Raw genomic sequence first — 24256 nt, 5'->3', positions numbered from 1 at the left:
CGTCCTGCAAAGACGACTGCAAGAGCACAGAGCAGAATGTTGAATGAGGTTAAGAAGAATCCTAGAGTGTCAGCTAAAGACCTACAGAAATCTCTGGAACATGCTGACATCTCCATTGACGAGTCTACGATACGTAAAACACTAAACAAGAATGGTGTTCATGGGAGGACACCACGGAAGAAGCCACTGCTGTCCAAAAAACACATAATTTCAGCACGTCTGAAGTTTACAGAAGAGTGGCCCAGTCTGAGTCCTGACCTCAACCCGATTGAGATGCTGTGGCAGGACCTCAAGAGAGCAGTTCACACCAGACATCCCAAGAATATTGCTGAACTGAAACAGTTTTGTAAAGAACAATGGTCCAACATTACTCCTGATCGTTGAGCCGGTCTGATACGCAACTATAGAAAACGTTTGGTTGAGGTTATTGCTGCCAAAGGAGGGTCAACTAGTTATTAAATCCAAGGGTTCACATGCTATTTACACCCTGCATTGGGGAAAGGGAAAGAGGGATACCTGGTCAGTTGTACAACAGAAAGAGGGATACCTGGTCAGTTGTACAACAGAAAGAGGGATACCTGGTCAGTTGTACAACAGAAAGAGGGATACCTGGTCAGTTGTACAACAGAAAGAGGGATACCTGGTCAGTTGTACAACAGAAAGAGGGTGATACCTGGTCAGTTGTACAACAGAAAGAGGGATACCTGGTCAGTTGTACAACAGAAAGAGGGTGATACCTGGTCAGTTGTACAACATAAAGAGGGTGATACCTGGTGGAACAGTGTGAATGTTTACATGGTGTGTTCAATTGTTTGTGTGTTTATTAGTTCAAGCAGACTGTTTTTATTTGCTGTTGTGACTTAGATGAAGATCAGATTTTAAAAAAGTATAAGCATTTTATGCAGAATTCCAGATAATTCCAGAAGGTTAACATACTTTTTCTTGCCACTGTACATACATAGTATATTGACTGTCCAGCTGCCTAATAATCACTGTCCAGCTGGCTAGTAATCACTGTCCAGCTGGCTAATAATCACTGTCCAGCTGCCTAATACTCACTGTCCAGCTGGCTAGTAATCACTGTCCAGCTGCCTAGTAATCACTGTCCAGCTGCCTAGTAATCACTGTCTAGCTGGCTAGTAATCACTGTCCAGCTGCCTAATAATCACTGTCCAGCTGCCTAATAATCACTGTCCAGCTGCCTAGTAATCACTGTCCAGCTGCCTAGTAATCACTGTCCAGCTGCCTAGTAATCACTGTCCAGCTGCCTAGTAATCACTGTCCAGCTGCCTAGTAATCACTGTCCAGCTGGCTAGTAATCACTGTCCAGCTGGCTAATAATCACTGTCCAGCTGCCTAATAATCACTGTGCACAGTCAATGGACCTACATTCATACAGGTTGACTGTCCAACTGGCTAATAATCACTGTCCAGCTGGCTAATAATCACTGTGCAGTCAATGGTCCTACATTCATACAGGTTGACTGTCCAGCTGGCTAATAATCACTGTCCAGCTGGCTAATAATCACTGTGCACAGTCAATGGACCTACATTCGTATGGTTTGACTGTCCAGCTCGTGCGCTAATAATTACTAGACAGTCAGGGAGCATAGAAATTTCCGCAAAATATGGATAGAGGACTACTTTTTTTGCACATTTTTAGGAAATAAAATCTAATTTTAGTGCGGTCCTCCGGACCTCGTTGAAGACAAACTCATCCCCGGGGGAAAAATGAGTTTGACATCCCTGCTGTATAATATTACCGTAAGAGACTGTGTAGAGTTCACCTTGATAACGCTGTATAACATTACCGTAAGAGACTGTGTAGAGTTCACCTTGATAACGCTGTATAATATTACCGTAAGAGACTGTGTAGAGTTCACCTTGATAACGCTGTATAATATTACCGTAGGAGACTGTGTAAAGTTCACCTGAATAACCCTGCATTACCTTACCGTAAGAGACTGTGTAGAGTTCACCTCGATAACCCTGCATTACCTTACCGTAAGAGACTGTGTAAAGTTCACCTGAATAACCCTGCATTACCTTACCGTAAGAGACTGTGTAGAGTTCACCTCGATAACCCTGCATTACCTTACCGTAAGAGACTGTGTAAAGTTCACCTGAATAACCCTGCATTACCTTACCGTAAGAGACTGTGTAGAGTTCACCTTGATAACCCTGCATTACCTTACCGTAAGAGACTGTGTAGACTTCACCTTGATAACCCTGCATTACCTTACCGTAAGAGACTGTGGAGAGTTCACCTCGATAACCCTGCATTACCTTGCCGTAAGAGACTGTGTAGAGTTCACCTTGATAACCCTGCATTACCTTACCGTAAGAGACTGTGTAGAGTTCACCTTGATAACCCTGCATTACCTTACCGTAAGAGACTGTGTAGAGTTCACCTTGATAACGCTGTATAACATTACCGTAAGAGACTGTGTAGAGTTCACCTTGATAACGCTGTATAATATTACCGTAAGAGACTGTGTAGAGTTCACCTTGATAACGCTGTATAACATTACCGTAAGAGACTGTGTAGAGTTCACCTCGATAACGCTGTATAATATTACCGTAAGAGACTGTGTAGAGTTCACCTTGATAACGCTGTATAATATTACCGTAAGACACTGTGTAGAGTTCACCTGAATAACCCTGCATTAACTTACCGTAAGAGACTGTGTAGAGTTCACCTTGATAACCCTGTATATCGTTACCGTAAGAGACTGTGTAGACTTCCCCTTGATAACCCTGCATTACCTTGACGTCAGTGAAACCCAGCTAGTTGCTATACATCCTTTAATCAAAGTCAACAACACAGACCGAACAGACTTTGTTTCAAAGGTATTTTGTTTTTGTTAAGCTGAAGAGCAGCGAGCGAAAACACAAAGAAACAGTTGAAACATCCAGTTGAGAAAGTTTATTCAGAAGTCAGTAGTGAATTGGAAACAGTCAATGTTACAGCGTTAAAATCCTATACAATGACGATGTATGATGAAGGAGGAGGGAGTTAGTTGTGTTCACTGCAAAGAAAACACAAACCTTACCCAGAAAATCAACGATAGGCAGATTCTCACATACCAATTCTTTATAGTCCCTGTCATTTAAAAACTTTAAAAAACATTTTATTTTTTTATTGGGGGAGGAGGGGGGGTATAAATGCAAACCTGTTAATCTAATGCAATGTTAATACAAAATAAAAGTCATGATAAATTCCACATTAAAAAAAATGAAATGAAAATAAAATCCTATATACAAACCTCTGTACAAATCGGGAATATGGATAGAAAAAGATGAACCACTGAATAAAATGGATGTTTTCTGTTACTATGGATACAAAAGATAAACCACAGAATAAAAAACATGTTTTCTGTGACTATGTGCTCACAGCTCCTAAGGGCAGGTGGGAGGGGTCAGAATGTTGGTCGTCACTCACCAGCCTGTCTATTGGTCAAAGACAGAACCCGAGAACGCTTCATTCACCTGGTTCTGATTCTATATTCATTTCACTCATTCTAAAGGTTCTATAGGTGGAACACGATCTCATAGCATTCTAAAGGCCTGAACTGGTATCACGTGGAGAAGGGAGTCCTAGATGGTAGATCGCATCAATAAATTCAGTGACCAGTAATCATGTGAAACTGCTTCACCTATCTACCTATGGTAGAGTAGACCGCATCATCACACTTGAGGCAAAATTGAAAAGGATCAATGAGGCTCTGCCACAAAATGGCACCCTATTCCCTACGTAGTGCACTACTTTTAACCAGAGCCCTATCGGCCGTGGTCAAAAGTAGTGCACTATATAGGGAATAGGGTGCCGTTTGGGACACGGACAAGATGAATGGCTCAATAAGGAGTGTTGCCTGAGTGAGATACTCTTCTTCCACTCCTGGTCAGACTGCGGCTGTTTCCCCAAATGGCACCCTGTTCAGTATATAGTGCCCTACGTTTGACCAGAACCCGATGGTGAAAAGTAGTCCATTATTGGAACTAGGTCGCCATTTTGTTAACGCAGCCTTGTGTTGAGCGGGGATGAGGGGGGGATGAGGGAGGGGGGGATTGCAGAGGGGAAAGAACCTTGTGTGTTTTAAATCGGGTGTCTTAATGTCATTGTTTATTGTACAATTCCTGAATCGATGGAGGCTTGTTTCCTGGTGGTCTTAGGGGGAGGGGGAGGAGGGGTCTTGCTGGGAAGAGGAGGTGGCAAATGCTGTTCAAAAAAGAAGAGAGAGAATACAGAAATATTAAGCCACCTTTATAAGACATTATAAAGGCTTACACATCCTTATAACACCTTGTGAAGCTTTAAACTCAGCTTACACATCCTTATGACAAGTTGTGAAGCTTTAAACTCAGCTGACACATCCTTATGACACCTTGTGACGCTTTAAACTCAGCTGACACATCCTTATGACACCTTGTGACGCTTTAAACTCAGCTTACACATCCTTATGACACCTTGTGAAGCTTTAAACTCAGCTTACACATCCTTATGACACCTTGTGACGCTTTAAACTCAGCTTACACATCCTTATGACACCTTGTGAAGCTTTAAACTCAGCTTACACATCCTTATGACACGTTGTGAAGCTTTAAACTCAGCGTTCACATCCTTATAACACCTTGTGAAGCTTTAAACTCAGCGTACACATCCTTATGACACCTTGTGAAGCTTTAAACTCAGCGTTCACATCCTTATAACACCCTGTGAAGCTTTAAACTCAGCGTTCACATCCTTATAACACCCTGTGAAGCTTTAAACTCAGCGTTCACATCCTTATAACACCTTGTGAAGCTTTAAACTCAGCTGATACATCCTTAAAAACACCTTGTGAAGCTTTAAACTCAGCTTCAAGTAGATTAAAGAAAGAGGAATATCCTGGAAATGTAGCAGGTCATCTCACAACTCAGCAGTTAAAGATCCCTGAGATTCTGCTGCCAACATACTGACTCAAATCTCTAGCCACTTTAATAATGGAAACGTTGATGTAATAAACATATCACTGGCCACCTTATATGTTTACATACCCTACATTACTCATCTCATATGTATATACTGTACTCTATAGCATCTACTGCATCTGGTCATCTTTATGTAATACATGTATCACTGGCCACCTTGTATGTTTACATACCCTACATTACTCATCTCATATGTATATACTGTAGTCTATAGCACCTACTGCATCTTTATGTAATACATGTATCACTAGCCACTTTAAACTATGCCACTTTGTTTACATACCCTACATTACTCATCTCATATGTATATACTGTACTCTACACCATCTACTGCATCTTGTCATCTTTATGTAATATATGTATCACTAGCCACTTTAAACTATGCCACTTTGTTTACATACTCATCTCATATGTATATACTGTACTCCATACCATCTACTGTATCTTGCCTATGCTGCTCTGCACCATCACTCATTCATATCTTTATGTACATATTCTATATCCCCTTCCACTGTGTATAAGACAGTAGTTTTGGAATTGTTAGTTAGATTACTTGTTGGTTATTACTGCATTGTCGGAACTAGAAGCACAAGCATTTCGCTACACTCGCATTAACATCTGCTAACCATGTGTATGTTACAAATTTATTTGATTTGAGATTCTGTAATAGGCTCCAGATATATAAATCAATATTTAGAACTGTACAATCCCAGTGATTCATCTTCAAAATAATATAGTAGCAGGAAATCTCCTTTCGAATGATTTAACCTTCTAGGCTTGGGGCTGATGATTCAAGCACTTTGAGTGAAACTACAATCCAAGTCATTTCCTGTGTTTTTTACACAGTCAAGACTCATCTAATTAATTCCAGCATTCAACACCTGTCGATGTCCAAGGAAGTGACTGAATGACACTAGACTCAATGACACGAGACAATGACACTAGACTCAATGACACTAGACAATGACACTAGACTCAATGACACTAGACAATGACACTAGACTCAATGACACTAGACATTGACACTAGACTCAATGACACTAGACTCAATGACACTAGACTCAATGACACGAGACAATGACACTAGACTCAATGACACGAGACAATGACACTAGACTCAATGACACTAGACTCAATGACACGAGACAATGACACTAGACTCAATGACACGAGACAATGACACTAGACTCAATGACACGAGACAATGACACTAGACTCAATGACACTAGACAATGACACTAGACTCAATGACACTAGACATTGACACTAGACTCAATGACACTAGACTCAATGACACTAGACTCAATGACACTAGACTCAATGACACGAGACAATGACACTAGACTCAATGACACGAGACAATGACACTAGACTCAATGACACTAGACTCAATGACACGAGACAATGACACTAGACTCAATGACACGAGACAATGACACTAGACTCAATGACACTAGACAATGACACTAGACTCAATGACACTAGACATTGACACTAGACTCAATGACACTAGACATTGACACTAGACTCAATGACACTAGACTCAATGACACTAGACTCAATGACACGAGACAATGACACTAGACTCAATGACACTAGACATTGACACTAGACTCAATGACACTAGACATTGACACTAGACTCAATGACACTAGACTCAATGACACTAGACTCAATGACACTAGACATTGACACTAGACTCAATGACACTAGACTCAATGACATCTAGTAACAATGACATTTAGTAACAATGACACGAGACTCAATGACACTAGACTCAATGACATCTAGTAACAATGACATCTAGTAACAATGACATCTAGTAACAATGACACGAGACTCAATGACATCTAGTAACAATGACACGAGACTCAATGACACTAGACTCAATGACATCTAGTAACAATGACATCTAGTAACAATGACATCTAGTAACAATGACATCTAGTAACAATGACACGAGACTCAATGACACTAGACAATGACACTAGACTCAATGACATCTAGTAACAATGACACCAGACTCAATGACACCAGACTCAATGACACCAGACTCAATGACACTAGACTCAATGACACGAGACTCAATGACACGAGACTCAATGACACTAGACTCAATGACACTAGACTCAATGACACTAGACTCAATGACACCAGCAGTCAAGGACTTGGAGTCAAACCCGCTGTCACGAGCTGGGAAAATCTGTTTGTAATGTCCCTCCCCCACTAATCTAGTCTGAGTCCAGTTTACTGCCTGTCCCTCCCCCACTAATCTAGTCTGACTCCAGTTTACTGCCTGTCCCTCCCCCACTAATCTGGTCTGACTCCAGTTTGCTGCCTGTCCCTCCCCCACTAATCTAGTCTGACTCCAGTTTGCTGCCTGTCCCTCCCCCACTAATCTAGTCTGACTCCAGTTTACTGCCTGTCCCTCCCCCACTAATCTAGTCTGACTCCAGTTTACTGCCTGTCCCTCCCCCACTAATCTAGTCTGACTCCAGTTTACTGCCTGTCCCTCCCCACTAATCTAGTCTGACTCCAGTTTACTGCCTGTCCCTCCCCCACTAATCTAGTCTGACTCCAGTTTACTGCCTGTCCCTCCCCACTAATCTAGTCTGACTCCAGTTTACTGCCTGTCCCTCCCCCACTAATCTAGTCTGACTCCAGTTTACTGCCTGTCCCTCCCCCACTAATCTAGTCTGACTCCAGTTTACTGCCTGTCCCTCCCCACTAATCTAGTCTGACTCCAGTTTACTGCCGGTCCCTCCCCCACTAATCTAGTCTGACTCCAGTCTACTGCTCGTTACCCCCCCCCGTGAGACTAATCTAGCCTGACTCCAGTTTACCGCCTGTTTCCCCCCCAGTGAGACGAATCTAGCCTGACTCCAGTTTACTGCCAAGTCTCCCCCTCCCAGTGAGACTAATCTAGCCTGACCCGAGTTTACTGCCAAGTCTCCCCCTCCCAGTGAGACTAATCTAGCCTGACTCTGTAGGTAAGAGGAGACAGGCTGAGGCAGCAGGAGACAGGCTGAGGAAGGAGGAGACAGGCTGAGGTAGGAGGAGACAGGCTGAGACAGGAGGAGACAGGCTGAGGCAGCAGGAGACAGGCTGAGGAAGGAGGAGACAGGCTGAGACAGGAGGAGACAGGCTGAGGCAGCAGGAGACAGGCTGAGGTAGGAGGAGACAGGCTGAGGTAGGAGGAGACAGGCTGAGGTAGGAGGAGACAGGCTGAGGTAGGAGGAGACAGGCTGAGGTAGGAGGAGACAGGCTGAGGTAGGAGAAGACAGGCTGAGGCAGGAGGAGACAGGCTGAGGTAGGAGGAGACAGGCTGAGGCAGCAGGAGACAGGCTGAGGTAGGAGGAGACAGGCTGAGGCAGGAGGAGACAGGCTGAGGTAGGAGGAGACAGGCTGAGGCAGGAGGAGACAGGCTGAGGTAGGAGGAGACAGGCTGAGGTAGGAGGAGACAGGCTGAGGAAGGAGGAGACAGGCTGAGGTAGGAGGAGACAGGCTGAGGCAGGAGGAGACAGGCTGAGGCAGGAGGAGACAGGCTGAGGTAGGAGGAGACAGGCTGAGGTAGGAGGAGACAGGCTGAGGCAGGAGGAGACAGGCTGAGGCTGGAGGAGACAGGCTGTGGACTGATGGGCTGTTGTTCCATTAACCGTAGTATTGACCCTCCCTCCCTCCCTCCCTCCCTCCCTCCCTCCCTCCCTCCCTCCCTCCCTCCCCCTCGTGATGAAGGGCTGTTGTTCCATTAACCGTAGTATTGACCCTCCCTCCCTCCCTCCCTCCCTCCCTCCCTCCCTCCCCTCCCTCCCTCCTGATGATGGGCTGTTGTTCCATTAACCGTAGTATTGACCCTCCCCTCCCTCCCTCCCTCCCCTCCCTCCTCCCTCCCTCCCTCCCTCCCTCCCTCCCTCCCTCCCTCCCTCCCTCCCTCCCTCCCTATGAAGGGCTGTTGTTCCATTAACCGTAGTATTGACCCCTCCCTCCCTCCCTCCCCCTCCCTCCCTCCCTCCCTCCCTCCCTCCCTCCCCTCCCTCCCTCCCCTCGTGATGAAGGGCTGTTGTTCCATTAACCGTAGTATTGACCCTCCCTCCCTCCCTCCCTCCCTCCCTCCCTCCCTCCCTCCCTCCCTCCCTCCCTCCCTAAAACCTCCCTCCCTCCCTCGTGATGAAGGGCTGTTGTTCCATTAACCGTAGTATTGACCCTCCCCCTCCCTCCCTCCCTCCCTCCCTCCCTCCCTCCCTCCTCCCTCCTCCCTCCTGATGATGGGCTGTTGTTCCATTAACCGTAGTATTGACCCTCCCTCCCTCCCTCCCTCCCTCCCTCCCTCCCTCCCTCCCTCCCTCCCTCCCTCCCTCCCTCCCTCCCTCCCTCCCTCCCTCGTGATGAAGGGCTGTTGTTCCATTAACCGTAGTATTGACCCTCCCTCCCCTCCCTCCCTCCCTCCCTCCCTCCCTCCCTCCCTCCCTCCCTCCCTCCCTCCCTCCCTCCCTCCCTCCCTCCCTCCCTCCTCCCTCCCTCCCTCCCTCCCTCCCTCCCTCCCGATGATGGGCTGTTGTTCCATTAACCGTAGTATTGACATGGCATCATTAAGGTGCTGTTCTTAGCCCACATTAAAAACCTACCCTTTGATGGTGTGTCAGGGGAGGGGTGGAGGGACTCGTCAAGTCTTGATTATCTCCTAGCAGGTTCCCATAATCAGCAGAGATGCCCTTCACGGGCAGGGGGGGAGGAGTCTCTCCTTTATCAACCCCCATCCCGTTCAGCTCCAGACCTGAGAGACAGACAGAGAGACAGAGAGAGACAGAGAGACAGACACAGAGAAAGACAGACACACAGAGAGACAGACACAGAGAGAAACAGAGAGACAGACAGAGAGAGACAGACAGAGAGACACAGAGAGAAACAGATAGACAGACAGACAGAGACAGAGAGACAGACAGACAGACAGAGACAGAGAGAGAGACGGACAGAGACAGAGAGAGAGACAGACAGACAGAGAGACAGACAGAGAGAGAGAGACAGACAGACAGACAGAGAGAGAGATAGACAGAGAGAGAGAGACAGACAGACAGAGAGAGAGATAGACAGAGAGAGAGAGAGAGAGACAGACAGACAGAGAGAGAGAGACAGAGAGAGAGACAGAGGTCAATTTTTATTTCTGAGGTCACCACTCATCCCCAAGGGAAACAGCTGAATGCGTACGACAGCAACAACACTGGAAACCAGAGATGCTCTGAAACACATGATGACTGTGATGGTTTGTGGGGAAACTGAGTCTTTTCTAAAGATGAGGAACATCTGGTCTGGTCTGGTCTGGTCTGGTCTGGTCTGTCTGTCTGTCTGTCTGTCTGTCTGTCTGTCTGTCTGTCTGTCTGTCTGTCTGTCTGTCTGTCTGTCTGTCTGGTCCGTCTGGTCTGTCTGTCTGTCAGTCAGGTCTGGTCTGTCTAGCTTTATTTATTCACACCAAACAAAACAAGCGATAGACAACAACAAGAGACAGACAACAACAAGAGACAACAAACACAGTTTGCAGGTGTGGCTGGAAGCAGAAAGGCTGATATAACAACCAGAATAAAGACGGTATACAATACACAAGTACCAGAATTAACACATAACAAAACATACTAATGATTCAGATTGTGCCAGTGGCGACTCGTCTTGCACATTTTCTTTTGTGTGATGAGTAATCTGTAGGTAGGAGGTGTCTGTACTGGCCCAGACTATATTACAGTACATGAGATCTGGGTCAACGCAGCTCGAGTGCAGAGTTGAGAAGCAAACCTGATGAACCAAACCACTCTGATGGTTCCAACAGATTTTATCACTTTGCTACAGACAAAATGAATATGTTCCTACCAGGATAACGTTTCATCAATTAGAGCTCTGAGGAATCTAGTGGCTGTGGCTTGTTCCATTTAATTGAATATAGTAAAGTTGAATGTATTAATGTTTAAAGATAATTTGTTTATCTGAAATCATTTAGAAAATGTGGCCATGCCTGAGTTGGTTTCATTTAATTAGTGAATCAAAAATGCTTGGGTGATACAATCTAATTGGTATCATCAGTAAAGAGAAGGAGGTACGGTAGAAGACCCAACAGCAAGGTCATTGATATAGACTAGGAATAACAAAGGGCAAAAATAGTACGATCCACTATGAAAACTAGACTGGTAAAACCCTCACCCTCCACTATGAAAACTAGACTGGTAAAACCCTCACCCTCCACTATGAAAACTAGACTGGTAAAACCCTCACCCTCCACTATGAAAACTAGACTGGTAAAACCCTCACCCTCCACTATGAAAACTAGACTGGTAAAACCCTCACCCTCCACTATGAAAACTAGACTGGTAAAACCCTCACCCTCCACTATGAAAACTAGACTGGTAAAACCCTCACCCTCCACTATGAAAACTAGACTGGTAAAACCTCACCCTCCACTATGAAAACTAGACTGGTAAAACCCTCACCCTCCACTATGAAAACTAGACTGGTAAAACCCTCACCCTCCACTATGAAAACTAGACTGGTAAAACCCTCACCCACCACTATGAAAACTAGACTGGTAAAACCCTCACCCTCCACTATGAAAACTAGACTGGTAAAACCCTCACCCTCCACTATGAAAACTAGACTGGTAAAACCCTCACCCTCCACTATGAAAACTAGACTGGTAAAACCCTCACCCTCCACTATGAAAACTAGACTGGTAAAACCCTCACCCTCCACTATGAAAACTAGACTGGTAAAACCCTCACCCTCCACTATGAAAACTAGACTGGTAAAACCCTCACCCTCCACTATGAAAACTAGACTGGTAAAACCCTCACCCTCCACTATGAAAAACTAGACTGGTAAAACCCTCACCCTCCACTATGAAAACTAGACTGGTAAAACCCTCACCCTCCACTATGAAAACTAGACTGGTAAAACCCTCACCCACCACTATGAAAACTAGACTGGTAAAACCCTCATCCTCCACTATGAAAACTAGACTGGTAAAACCTCACCCTCCACTATGAAAACTAGACTGGTAAAACCCTCACCCTCCACTATGAAAACTAGACTGGTAAAACCCTCACCCTCCACTATGAAAACTAGACAGGTAAAACCCTCACCCTCCACTATGAAAACTAGACTGGTAAAACCCTCACCCTCCACTATGAAAACTAGACTGGTAAAACCCTCACCCTCCACTATGAAAACTAGACAGGTAAAACCCTCACCCTCCACTATGAAAACTAGACTGGTAAAACCCTCACCCTCCACTATGAAAACTAGACTGGTAAAACTCTCACCGCTAACCCTCACCCTCCACTATTAAAACTAGACTGGTAAAACCCTCACCCTCCACTATGACAACTAGACTGGTAAAACCCTCACCCTCCACTATGAAAACTAGACTGGTAAAACTCTCACCGCTAACCCTCACCCTCCACTATTAAAACTAGACTGGTAAAACCCTCACCCTCCACTATGACAACTAGACTGGTAAAACCCTCACCCTCCACTATGAAAACTAGACTGGTAAAACCCTCACCCTCCACTATGAAAACTAGACTGGTAAAACCCTCACCCTCCACTATGAAAACTAGACTGGTAAAACCCTCACCCTCCACTATGAAAACTAGACTGGTAAAACCCTCACCCTCCACTATGAAAACTAGACTGGTAAAACCCTCACCCTCCACTATGAAAACTAGACTGGTAAAACCCTCACCCTCCACTATGAAAAACTAGACTGGTAAAACCCTCACCCTCCACTATGAAAACTAGACTGGTAAAACCCTCACCATCCACTATGAAAACTAGACTGGTAAAACCCTCACCCACCACTATGAAAACTAGACTGGTAAAACCCTCACCCTCCACTATGAAAACTAGACTGGTAAAACCCTCACCCTCCACTATGAAAACTAGACTGGTAAAACCCTCACCCTCCACTATGAAAACTAGACTGGTAAAACCCTCACCCTCCACTATGAAAACTAGACTGGTAAAACCCTCACCCTCCACTATGAAAACTAGACAGGTAAAACCCTCACCCTCCACTATGAAAACTAGACTGGTAAAACCCTCACCCTCCACTATGAAAACTAGACTGGTAAAACCCTCACCCTCCACTATGAAAACTAGACAGGTAAAACCCTCACCCTCCACTATGAAAACTAGACTGGTAAAACCCTCACCCTCCACTATGAAAACTAGACTGGTAAAACTCTCACCGCTAACCCTCACCCTCCACTATTAAAACTAGACTGGTAAAACCCTCACCCTCCACTATGACAACTAGACTGGTAAAACCCTCACCCTCCACTATGACAACTAGACTGGTAAAACCCTCACCACTAACCCTCACCCTCCACTATGACAACTAGACTGATAAAACCCTCACCACTAACCCTCACCCTCCACTATGACAACTAGACTGGTAAAACCCTCACCACTAACCCTCACCCTCCACTATGACAACTAGACTGGTAAAACCCTCACCACTAACCCTCACCCTCCACTATGAAAACTAGACTGGTAAAACCCTCACCACTAACCCTCACCCTCCACTATGAAAACTAGACAGGTTTTGAACCCTGTGTCACACCACAGGATATCTTGGCCCTGGTAGATACACAGCCGTCTGCATTAACACATTGTTCTCTATCATAAACATGAACTATATATCCAGTTATATGTTAAATCATGACAAACATAATAATGCAATCTAGAAAGTAATATTTAATGATCGACCGTGTCAAACGCTTTGGGATAAATCTCAAAAGATACCGTTCATTGTTGTTCACGGATGTAAAGATTTTATCCACAAGTTGCGAAAGAGCCGTATCTGTGCTCATATAGAATACAGTGTTGATTTAAATGTTTCAGCATTCTCTTATACACCAATTTTTTTAGGACTTTAGAAAAACATGGTAGTACAGATATTTGGGGCGATAATTTGTAAAATATCTTGGATCTTCAGATTTATAAAGAGAGGTATAACTTGGGCGATTTTCGAATCTTTAGGAACAATACCAGTTGGGATTGATTTGGTGAAGATGGACGTTACAAAGAGGCTCGGAGATCGAGGAAGACACCGATTTCACCGCAGAGACACCGATGTCATCATGACCTGCCGCTGATATCTTTAAGTTACCGATGACCTCCATCGCCTCCCATCAGGAGGATCACACTGAAGCAGAGAAGGGACATGTAACCCAGGGGGATTTCCATCCGTTTTCTCTGTTGTCTTTGACAGAGAGGAACCCACATTCAAAAAAAAGACGTTTTTTTTTTAAATTTAACTGACATGAAATAACATCAGGATCAGTATCGGTCTGATTTCCAACAGGACATTGACATGGGGGAGTTGTACAGGCCTTTTTCTTACTCAACAGATGATTGATGAACCTTTTACACAACTTTTTTGTACTGAGGGTTTTTTGAGACCGGGCTGAGAAAATCCAAGGTTTCCAGAACCTTCTGCTGCTCTCTCACGTGACTGAACGAAGGGAAAGCAGTGGTGAAATACAACAATTGAAAGATGTGAGTCTGGCAGGCAGACTCCAAATCAGCCTGAATATATATATATATCATCAATCAACATCTTAAAGCGATCATAATTACTTGAGTTAAATATTCTACATTCTACTAATCATTCCCATCTGTTCATTTTCCAGTTGCCGAAAAAAAGTGGAAAGTAGTCATGAATTTCATTAAAAGTACACCTGCATTAGTCACATTATTTAAACAATCAATAAGGGAGGCAGGTGGACTGGTCAGTCTCGTGGGCTTATAGACGATGGGATACAGATAGCTGCAGTATAAACTATTCAACAAGGCAGGTGGACTGGTCAGTCTCGTGGGCTTATAGACGATGGGATACAGATAGCTGCAGTATAAACTATTCAACAAGGCAGGTGGACTGGTCAGTCTCGTGGGCTTATAGACGATGGGATACAGATAGCTGCAGTATAAACTATTCAACAAGGCAGGTGGACTGGTCAGTCTCGTGGGCTTATAGACGATGGGATACAGATAGCTGCAGTATAAACTATTCAACAAGGCAGGTGGACTGGTCTCGTGGGCTTATAGACGATGGGATACAGATAGCTGCAGTATAAACTATTCAACAAGTCAGATGTCACTGAGTGCTTCTCGCTTTCTAAATACGTTTACGTTGTAATCACCCAATAGAAATCACCCAATCCTTGTAATCGCCCAATAGAAATCACCCAATCCTTGTAATCACCCAATAGAAAACACATTTTTAGCTTCACTATTAACTTCTTCGATATAGGGGGCGCTCTTTTAATTTTTGGATAAAAAAAGATGCTCGACAATGCATATAATTGACAGCTTTGGAAAGAAAACACTCTGACGTTTCCAAAACTGCAAAGATATTGTCTGTGAGTGCCACAGAACTAATGCTACAGGCGAAACCAAGATGAAATTTCATACAGGAAATGCCCAAGATTTTGAATGCGCTGTGTACCAATGTCTCCTTATATGGCTGTGAATGCGCCAGGAATGAGCCTGCACTTTCTGTCGTTTCCCCAAGGCGTCTGCAGCATTGTGACGTATTTGTAGGCATATCATTGGAAGATTGACCATAAGAGACTGCATTTACCAGGTGTCCGCTTGGTGTCCTCCGTCGAAATTATTGCGCAATCTTCAGCTGCGTCCACTTTTCCATTTGGTTCAGAGGAGAAAGGCAACTGCCACAAATGATTTATCATCGACTAGATGTGTGAAAAACACCTTGAGGATTGATTCTAAACAACGTTTGCCATGTTTCTGTCGATATTATGGAGTTAATTTGGAAAAAAGTTTGGCGTTGTAATGACTGAATTTTCGTTTTTTTTTCTGAGCCAAACGTGATGAACAAAACAGAGCAATTTTTCCTACACAAATAATCTTTTTGGAAAAACTGAACATTTGCTATCTAACTGAGAGTCTCCTCATTGAAAACATCCGAAGTTCTTCAAAGGTAAATTATTTTATTTGAATGCTTTTCTTGTTTTTGTGAAAATGTTGCCTGCTGAATGCTAGGCTTAATGCTATGCTAGCTATCAATACTCTTACACAAATGCTTGTGTAGCTATGGTTGAAAAGCATATTTTGAAAATCTGAGATGACAGTGTTGTTAACAAAAGGCTAAGCTTGCGAGCCAATATATTTATTTCATTTCATTTGCGATTTTCATGAATAGTTAACGTTGCGTTATGCTAATGAGCTTGAGGCTATGATTACATTCCCGGATACGGGATTGCTCGACATTAGAGGTTAATCCAATCCCAGGTCGATGCAAGGATATCAACGAAACTACCAATGTCAGAATCGGGTGGCCGATCGATGCATCCAATCACCGCTTGTTTTAACACCAAGAAATGAACACGAGGGAATTTCTATCAACAGAGATTAAACAACATTGTTATCAGATGGAAGTGTGAGGTCCTCTCTTACAAAGAAGAGAACACGTTAATGAACACAAAATGGCCGCTCCTCCTGCCACTCTTGATGTTCTCCAGTGGTGAAGAGCATGATAAAGAAGACCTGTCATGAAGCGTTGATGTTCTCCAGTGGTGAAGAGCATGATAAAGAAGACCTGTCATGAAGCGTTGATGTTCTCCAGTGGTGAACAGCATTATAAAGGAGACCTGTCATGAAGCGTTGATGTTCTCCAGTGGTGAACAGCATTATAAAGGAGACCTGTCATGAAGCGTTGATGTTCTCCAGTGGTGAACAGCATTATAAAGGAGACCTGTCATGAAGCGTTGATGTTCTCCAGTGGTGAACAGCATTATAAAGGAGACCTGTCATGAAGCGTTGATGTTCTCCAGTGGTGAACAGCATTATAAAGGAGACCTGTCATGAAGCGTTGATGTTCTCCAGTGGTGAACAGCATTATAAAGGAGACCTGTCATGAAGCGTTGATGTTCTCCAGTGGTGAACGGCATTATAAAGGAGACCTGTCATGAAGCGTTGATGTTCTCCAGTGGTGAACAGCATTATAAAGGAGACCTGTCATGAAGCGTTGATGTTCTCCAGTGGTGAACGGCATTATAAAGGAGACCTGTCATGAAGCGTTGATGTTCTCCAGTGGTGAACAGCATTATAACGGAGACCTGTCATGAAGCGTTGATGTTCTCCAGTGGTGAACAGCATTATAAAGGAGACCTGTCATGAAGCGTTGATGTTCTCCAGTGGTGAACGGCATTATAAAGGAGACCTGTCATGAAGCGTTGATGTTCTCCAGTGTTGAACGGCATTATAAAGGAGACCTGTCATGAAGCGTTGATGTTCATCTGGATCAACACAATCATTGTATTTATCCTTGGCGTCATTAATATCTAACGGGTTAAAGACCATGTTATCAGAGTTGATGTCCTTGGCTTCATTAATATCTAACGGGTTAGAGACCATGTTATCAGAGTTGTTGTCCTTAGCTTCATTAATATCTAACGGGTTAGAGACCATGTTATCAGAGTTGATGTCCTTGGCTTCATTAATATCTAACGGGTTAGAGACCATGTTATCAGAGTTGATGTCCTTGGCTTCATTAATATCTAACGGGTTAGAGACCATGTTATCAGAGTTGATGTCCTTGGCTTCATTAATATCTAATGGGTTAGAGACCATGTTATCAGAGTTGATGTCCTTGGTTTCATTAATATCTAATGGGTTAGAGACCATGTTATCAGAGTTGATGTCCTTGGTTTCATTAATATCTAACAGGTTAGATACACAGTGGGAATCATCCAGAGAGTGGAGCAGAAACACAGGAGTGTATTGGACATAGCATGTCCAATACAACCATACATTGGTGTTAGTTTTATCAGGAGATTTAGGTTCCCTTCAGGTGATTTAGGTACCCTTCAGGTGATTTAGGGTTCCTTCAGGTGATTTAGGGTTCCTTCAGGTGATTTAGGTTCCCTTCAGGTGATTTAGGGTTCCTTCAGGTGATTTAGGGTTCCTTCAGGTGATTTAGGTTCCCTTCAGGTGATTTAGGGTTCCTTCAGGTGATTTGGGGTTCCTTCAGGCGATTTGGGGTTTCTTCAGGCGATTTGGGGTTTCTTCAGGCGATTTAGGGTCCTTCAGGTGATTTAGGGTTCCTTCAGGTGATTTAGGGTTCCTTCAGGTGATTTAGGGTTCCTTCAGGTGATTTAGGTTCCCTTCAGGTGATTTAGGGTTCCTTCAGGTGATTTAGGGTTCCTTCAGGCGATTTAGGGTTCCTTCAGGCGATTTGGGGTTTCTTCAGGTGATTTAGGGTTCCTTCAGGTGATTTAGGGTTCCTTCAGGTGATTTAGGGTTCCTTCAGGTGATTTAGGGTTCCTTCAGGTGATTCAGGTGATTTAGGGTTCCTTCAGGTGATTTAGGGTTCCTTCAGGTGATTTAGGGTTCCTTCAGGTGATTTAGGATTCCTTCAGGTGCCCTTCAGGTGATTTAGGTTCCCTTCAGGTGATTTAGGGTTCCTTCAGGTGATTTAGGGTTCCTTCAGGTGATTTAGGGTTCCTTCAGTTGATTTAGGTTCCCTTCAGGTGATTTAGGGTTCCTTCAGGTGATTTAGGTACCCTTCAGGTGATTTAGGTACCCTTCAGGTGATTTAGGGTTCCTTCAGGTGATTTGGGGTTTCTTCAGGTGATTTAGGTTCCCTTCAGGTGATTTGGGGTTTCTTCGGGTGAATTAGGGTTCCTTCAGGCACATGGCTCTCCTGAGAAACTCCTCCTTGTCTTTGACCCTGAGCAGTTTCATCATTATAGATCTGGGCCGTCCAACTGGAAAGAAAGAGCCATTCCTATTGGTCCCTCCATCTCCATGGTTTAGGGTCCAGTTTGAGTTCATCTGCCATGAGTTTATTGGCAGTGACTTCGGTGTCATGCCAAGATTCAGTCTTTACCAAGATTCAGTCTATACCAAGTTTCACCCCCTTTATCTATCACCATACACTGCCTCTATCTATCTCTATACACTGCCCAGGGAAGACCGAGACGACCCTAGAGAGCCCAGGGAAGACAGAGACGACCCTAGAGAGCCCAGGGAAGACAGAGACGACCCTAGAGCACAGAGGGAAGACAGAGACGACCCTAGAGAGCCCAGGGAAGACAGAGACGACCCTAGAGAGCCCAGGGAAGACAGAGACGACCCTAGAGAGCCCAGGGAAGACAGAGACGACCCTAGAGAGCCCAGGGAAGACAGAGACGACCCTAGAGAGCCCAGGGAAGACAGAGACGACCCTAGAGCACAGAGGGAAGACAGAGACGACCCTAGAGAGCCCAGGGAAGACAGAGACGACCCTAGAGAGCCCAAGGAAGACAGAGACGACCCTAGAGAGCCCAGGGAAGACAGAGACGACCCTAGAGAGCCCAGGGAAGACAGAGACAAACCTAGAGAGCCCAGGGAAGACAGAGACGACCCTAGAGAGCCCAGGGAAGACATAGACGATCCTAGAGAGCCTATGGAAGACAGAGACAACCCTAGAGAGCCCAGGGAAGACATAGACAACCCTAGAGAGCCCAGCGAAGACAGAGACGACCCCAGAGAAGACAGAGACGACCCTAGTGAAGACAGAGACGATCCAAAAGAGCCCAGGGAAGACATAGACGACCCTAGAGAGCCCAGGGAAAGAAACATTCAGCCAGCAGGTTGAGAGAACATGACGGAGGTAGCTGCAAGGCAAGTGTGTGTGTGTGTGTGCATATATGTCCATGTATGTGTGTACTCACTGGAGACGGTGAGCAGGCTGAAGGACAGTTTGTTCCTGGGGGTGATGGGTGGGGGGCCCGGGGAGGACTGGGGCTGGGGGGGTCCGGGGGACACAGAGATACGACGGTCTCCACTCAACAGGTTCAACACCTGACTCTTTGGTCTCTGAGGCCTCAGTGGGCTGATCTGAACACACAGAGAGAGAGAGAGAAGAGAAGAGAAGTATCACAGATCCTGTTGGCATCTAATCAAATCAAATCGTACGATTATAAAATACATAAGAGGACGCGGGCTGATCTGAGGACGTCTGGAGAGAGCCATCAGACATCATCAATCAATCAATCAATCAATCGATCAATCAATCAATCAATCAATCAATCAATCAATCAATCAATCAATCGAGAAGGAAGGAAGGAGAGAGCAACACATAAAAAAGCCCATATTTCTGCTTATTTATTTCCCCTTTTGTACATCATTACAACACTGTGTATATACATAATTTGACATTTGTAATGTCTTTATTCTTTAGGAACTTCTGTGAGTGTCATGTTAACAGTTCATTTTTATTGTTTATTTCACTTTTGTATATTATCTAGATCACTTGCTTTGGCAATGTTAACACATGTTTCCCATGAAAATAAAGCCCCTTGAATTGAATTGAGAGGAGAGAGAGAGAAACAGAGAGAGAGAGAGGGAGGTAAAGATAGAAAGAGAGAGAGACAGAGAGAGAGAGAGAGGGAGGTAGAGAGAAAGAGAGAGAGAGGGAGGTAGAGAGAAAAAGAGAGAGAGAGAGACAGAGAGAAAGAGATGCCACCTAAAACCATCACGTTGCTGCCAAACCTATTATTTATTAGAAGTCAGACCATCTAAACTACATCTCAATAGAAAACCATCTAAACTACATCTCAATAGAAAACCATCTAAACTACATCACAATAGAACAACATCTATACTACATCACAATAGAAAACCATCTAAACTACATCACAATAGAAAACCATCTAAACTACATCTCACTAGAACACCATATAAACTACATCTCAATAGAAAACCATCTAAACTACATCTCAAAAGAAACCATCTAAACTACACCTCAATAGAAAACCATCTAAACTACATCTCACTACATCTCAATAGAAAACCATCTAAACTACATCTCAATAGAAAACCATCTAAACTACATCTCAATAGAAAACCATCTAAACTACATCTCGCTACATCACAATAGAAAACCATCTAAACTACATCTCACTACATCACAATAGAAAACCATCTAAACTACATCTCAATAGAAAACCATCTAAAATAAATGTCAATAGAAAACCATCTAAACTACATCTCAATAGAAAACCATTTAAACTACACCTCAATAGAAAACCATCTAAACTACATCTCACTACATCTCAATAGAAAACCATCTAAACTACATCTCACTAGAACTAAATAGAAAACCATCTAAACTACATCAATAGAAAACCATCTAAACTACATCTCACTATAACTCAATAGAAAACCATCTAAACTACATCTCAATAGAAGAGCGTCTGCCAAATGACTTAAATGTAAATGTAAACTACATCACAATAGAAAACCATCTAAACTACACCTCAATAGAAAACCATCTAAACTACATCACTACATCTCAATAGAAAACCATCTAAAATAAATCTCAATAGAAAACAATCTAAACTACATCTCAATAGAAGAGCGTCTGCCAAATGACTTAAATGTAAATGTAAACTACATCACAATAGAAAACCATCTAAACTACACCTCAATAGAAAACCATCTAAACTACATCACTACATCTCAATAGAAAACCATCTAAAATAAATCTCAATAGAAAACAATCTAAACTACAACTCAATAGAAAACCATCTAAACTACAACACAATAGAAAACCATCTAAACTACATCTCAATAGAAAACCATATAAACTACATCTCAATAGAAAATCATCTAAACTACATCTCAATAGAAAACCATCTAAACTACATCTCACTAGAACTAAATAGAAAACCATCTAAACTACATCTCAATAGAAAAACATCTAAACTACATCACAATAGAACACCATCTAAACTACATCTCAATAGAAAACCATCTAAACTACATCTCACTACATCCCAATAGAAAACCATCTAAACTACATCTCAATAGAAAACAATCTAAACTACATCTCAATAGAAAAACATCTAAACTACATCTCAATAGAAAACCATCTAAACTACATCTCAATAGAAAATCATCTAAACTACATCTCAATATAACTTAATAGAAAACCATCTAAACTACATCTGAATAGAAAACAATCTAAACTACATCTCACTAGAACTAAATAGAAAACCATCTAAACTACATCTCAATAGAAAACCATCTAAACTACATCTCACTAGAACTCAATAGAAAACTATCTAAACTACATCTCAATAGAAAACCATCTAAACTATATCACAATAGAACACCATCTCACTACATCACAATAGAACACCATCTAAACTACATCTCACTACATCTCAATAGAAAACCATCTAAACTACATCTCACTCGAACTAAATAGAAAACCATCTAAACTACATCTCAATAGAAAACCATCTAAACTACATCTCAATACATCTCAATAGAAAACCATCTAAACTACATCACAATAGAATACCATCTAAACTACATCTCAATAGAAAACCATCTAAACTACATCTCAATAGAAAACCATCTAAACTACATCTCAATAGAAAACCATCTAAACTACATCACAATAGAAAACCATCTAAACTACATCTCACTACATCACAATAGAAAACCATCTAAACTACATCTCAATAGAAAACCATCTAAACTACATCTCAATAGAAAACCATCTAAAATAAATGTCAATAGAAAACCATCTAAACTACATCTCAATAGAAAACCATCTAAAATAAATGTCAATAGAAAACCATCTAAACTACATCTCACTACATCTCAATAGAAAACAATCTAAACTACATCTCAATAGAAAACCATCTAAACCACATCTCAATAGAAAACGATCTAAACTACATCTCAATAGAAAACCATCTAAACTACATCACACATCTCACTAGAAAGCCAATTAAATGTCGTGCACTGAAAGACCAACTGTGTCTAAGCTGAAGAATAACAAAGGAGAGAGCAATTAAATATCATTTAGGATGAAAATGGCTTTCGTTTCCTCGTCGGGATTGGCTCATCGTAGTCCTCTCTGAACATGCAAATATGTCCAGAGGCTGTTTGTATTTCTAAAGCTGGGTATAGATTGAAATTAAATACCATTTGCTTTCGTATCCTCGTCGGGATTGGCTCATCGTAGTCCTCTCTGAACATGCAAATATGTACACAGGCTATTTGTATTTCTAAAGCTGGGTATAGATTGAAACTCACGTTTACTGTCAGCTTACTGCATCTTATTTGTGGTTAGTGCCTCAATATTGGTTTCACATGGTAGGGCATAATTTCAATCTGTATTGTGAAGAAGTTTTAAAGGGCTCCACACTTATATATATATACATATATATATACATATATATGTAAAACTCAAAGTCAGTCAACAACAAAGTGATGCTTAGAGTGGATTTATTTAACGGAGACAGTACAGCTTACAGCTGTTCACCTCTTCCCTGTGCCAATGATGTTGAATGAAAGAGTCATCTCTCCTCTCTTCTCAGGCCCCGAGGAAGAAGCTCTCTCAGGGGCCAGGCGCCTGGCTGGCTGATCTGCCACCAGGGGAATCTAGGGGACAGACAACTGGCTGGCTGACTGATCTACCAGGGGAATCTAGGGGCCAGACAACTGGCTGGCTGACTGATCTACCACCAGGGGAATCTAGGGGCCAGACGACTGTCTGGCTGGCTGATCTGCCACCAGGGGAATCTAGGGGCCAGACGACTGTCTGGCTGACTGATCTGCCACCAGGGGAATCTAGGGGCCAGACGACTGTCTGGCTGACTGATCTACCACCAGGAGAATCTAGGGGCCAGACAACTGGCTGACTGACTGATCTACCACCAGGAGAATCTAGGGGCCAGACAACTGGCTGGCTGACTGATCTACCAGGGGAATCTAGGGGACAGATGACTGTCTGGCTGACTGATCTACCACCAGGAGAATCTAGGGGTCAGACAACTGGCTGGCTGACTGATCTACCACCAGGAGAATCTAGGGGCCAGACGACTGTCTGGCTGACTGATCTACCACCAGGGGAATCTAGGGGCCAGACTACTGGCTGGCTGACTGATCTACCACCAGGGGAATCTAGGGGCCAGACGACTGGCTGGCTGATATACCACCAGGAGAATCTAGGGGTCAGACGACTGGCTGACTGATCTACCACCAGGGGAATCTAGGGGCCAGATGACTGGCTGACTGATCTACCACCAGGAGAATCTAGGGGCCAGACGACTGGCTGGCTGACTGATCTACCACCAGGGGAATCTAGGGGTCAGACTACTGGCTGACTGATCTACCACCAGGGGAATCTAGGGGCCAGACGACTGGCTGACTGATCTACTACCAGGGGAATCTAGGGGCCAGACAACTGGCTGACTGATCTACCACCAGGGGAATCTAG

General features: G+C 43.5%; 1 protein-coding gene across 1 annotated transcript in view; it reads right to left on the bottom strand.

Moving 5' to 3' along the window:
* Positions 1–2911: 2911 nt before the first annotated feature.
* Positions 2912–24256, bottom strand: part of LOC135536756 (dedicator of cytokinesis protein 1-like) — a 94315-nt gene continuing 72970 nt past the window's right edge. Inside the window, exons 8-10 of the mRNA XM_064963002.1 lie at positions 19692–19857; positions 9597–9745; positions 2912–4219 (exon numbers count right to left, since the gene is read on the bottom strand). Coding sequence (XP_064819074.1) covers positions 4124–4219; positions 9597–9745; positions 19692–19857 — 411 coding nt within the window. The 3' untranslated portion in view covers positions 2912–4123. The remainder of the gene's footprint in view (positions 4220–9596; positions 9746–19691; positions 19858–24256) is intronic.

Source organism: Oncorhynchus masou, unplaced genomic scaffold (genome assembly GCF_036934945.1).
Source record: "Oncorhynchus masou masou isolate Uvic2021 unplaced genomic scaffold, UVic_Omas_1.1 unplaced_scaffold_660, whole genome shotgun sequence".
Classification (NCBI taxonomy): domain Eukaryota; kingdom Metazoa; phylum Chordata; class Actinopteri; order Salmoniformes; family Salmonidae; genus Oncorhynchus; species Oncorhynchus masou.
This window is presented reverse-complemented; position numbering and strand designations above follow the sequence as displayed.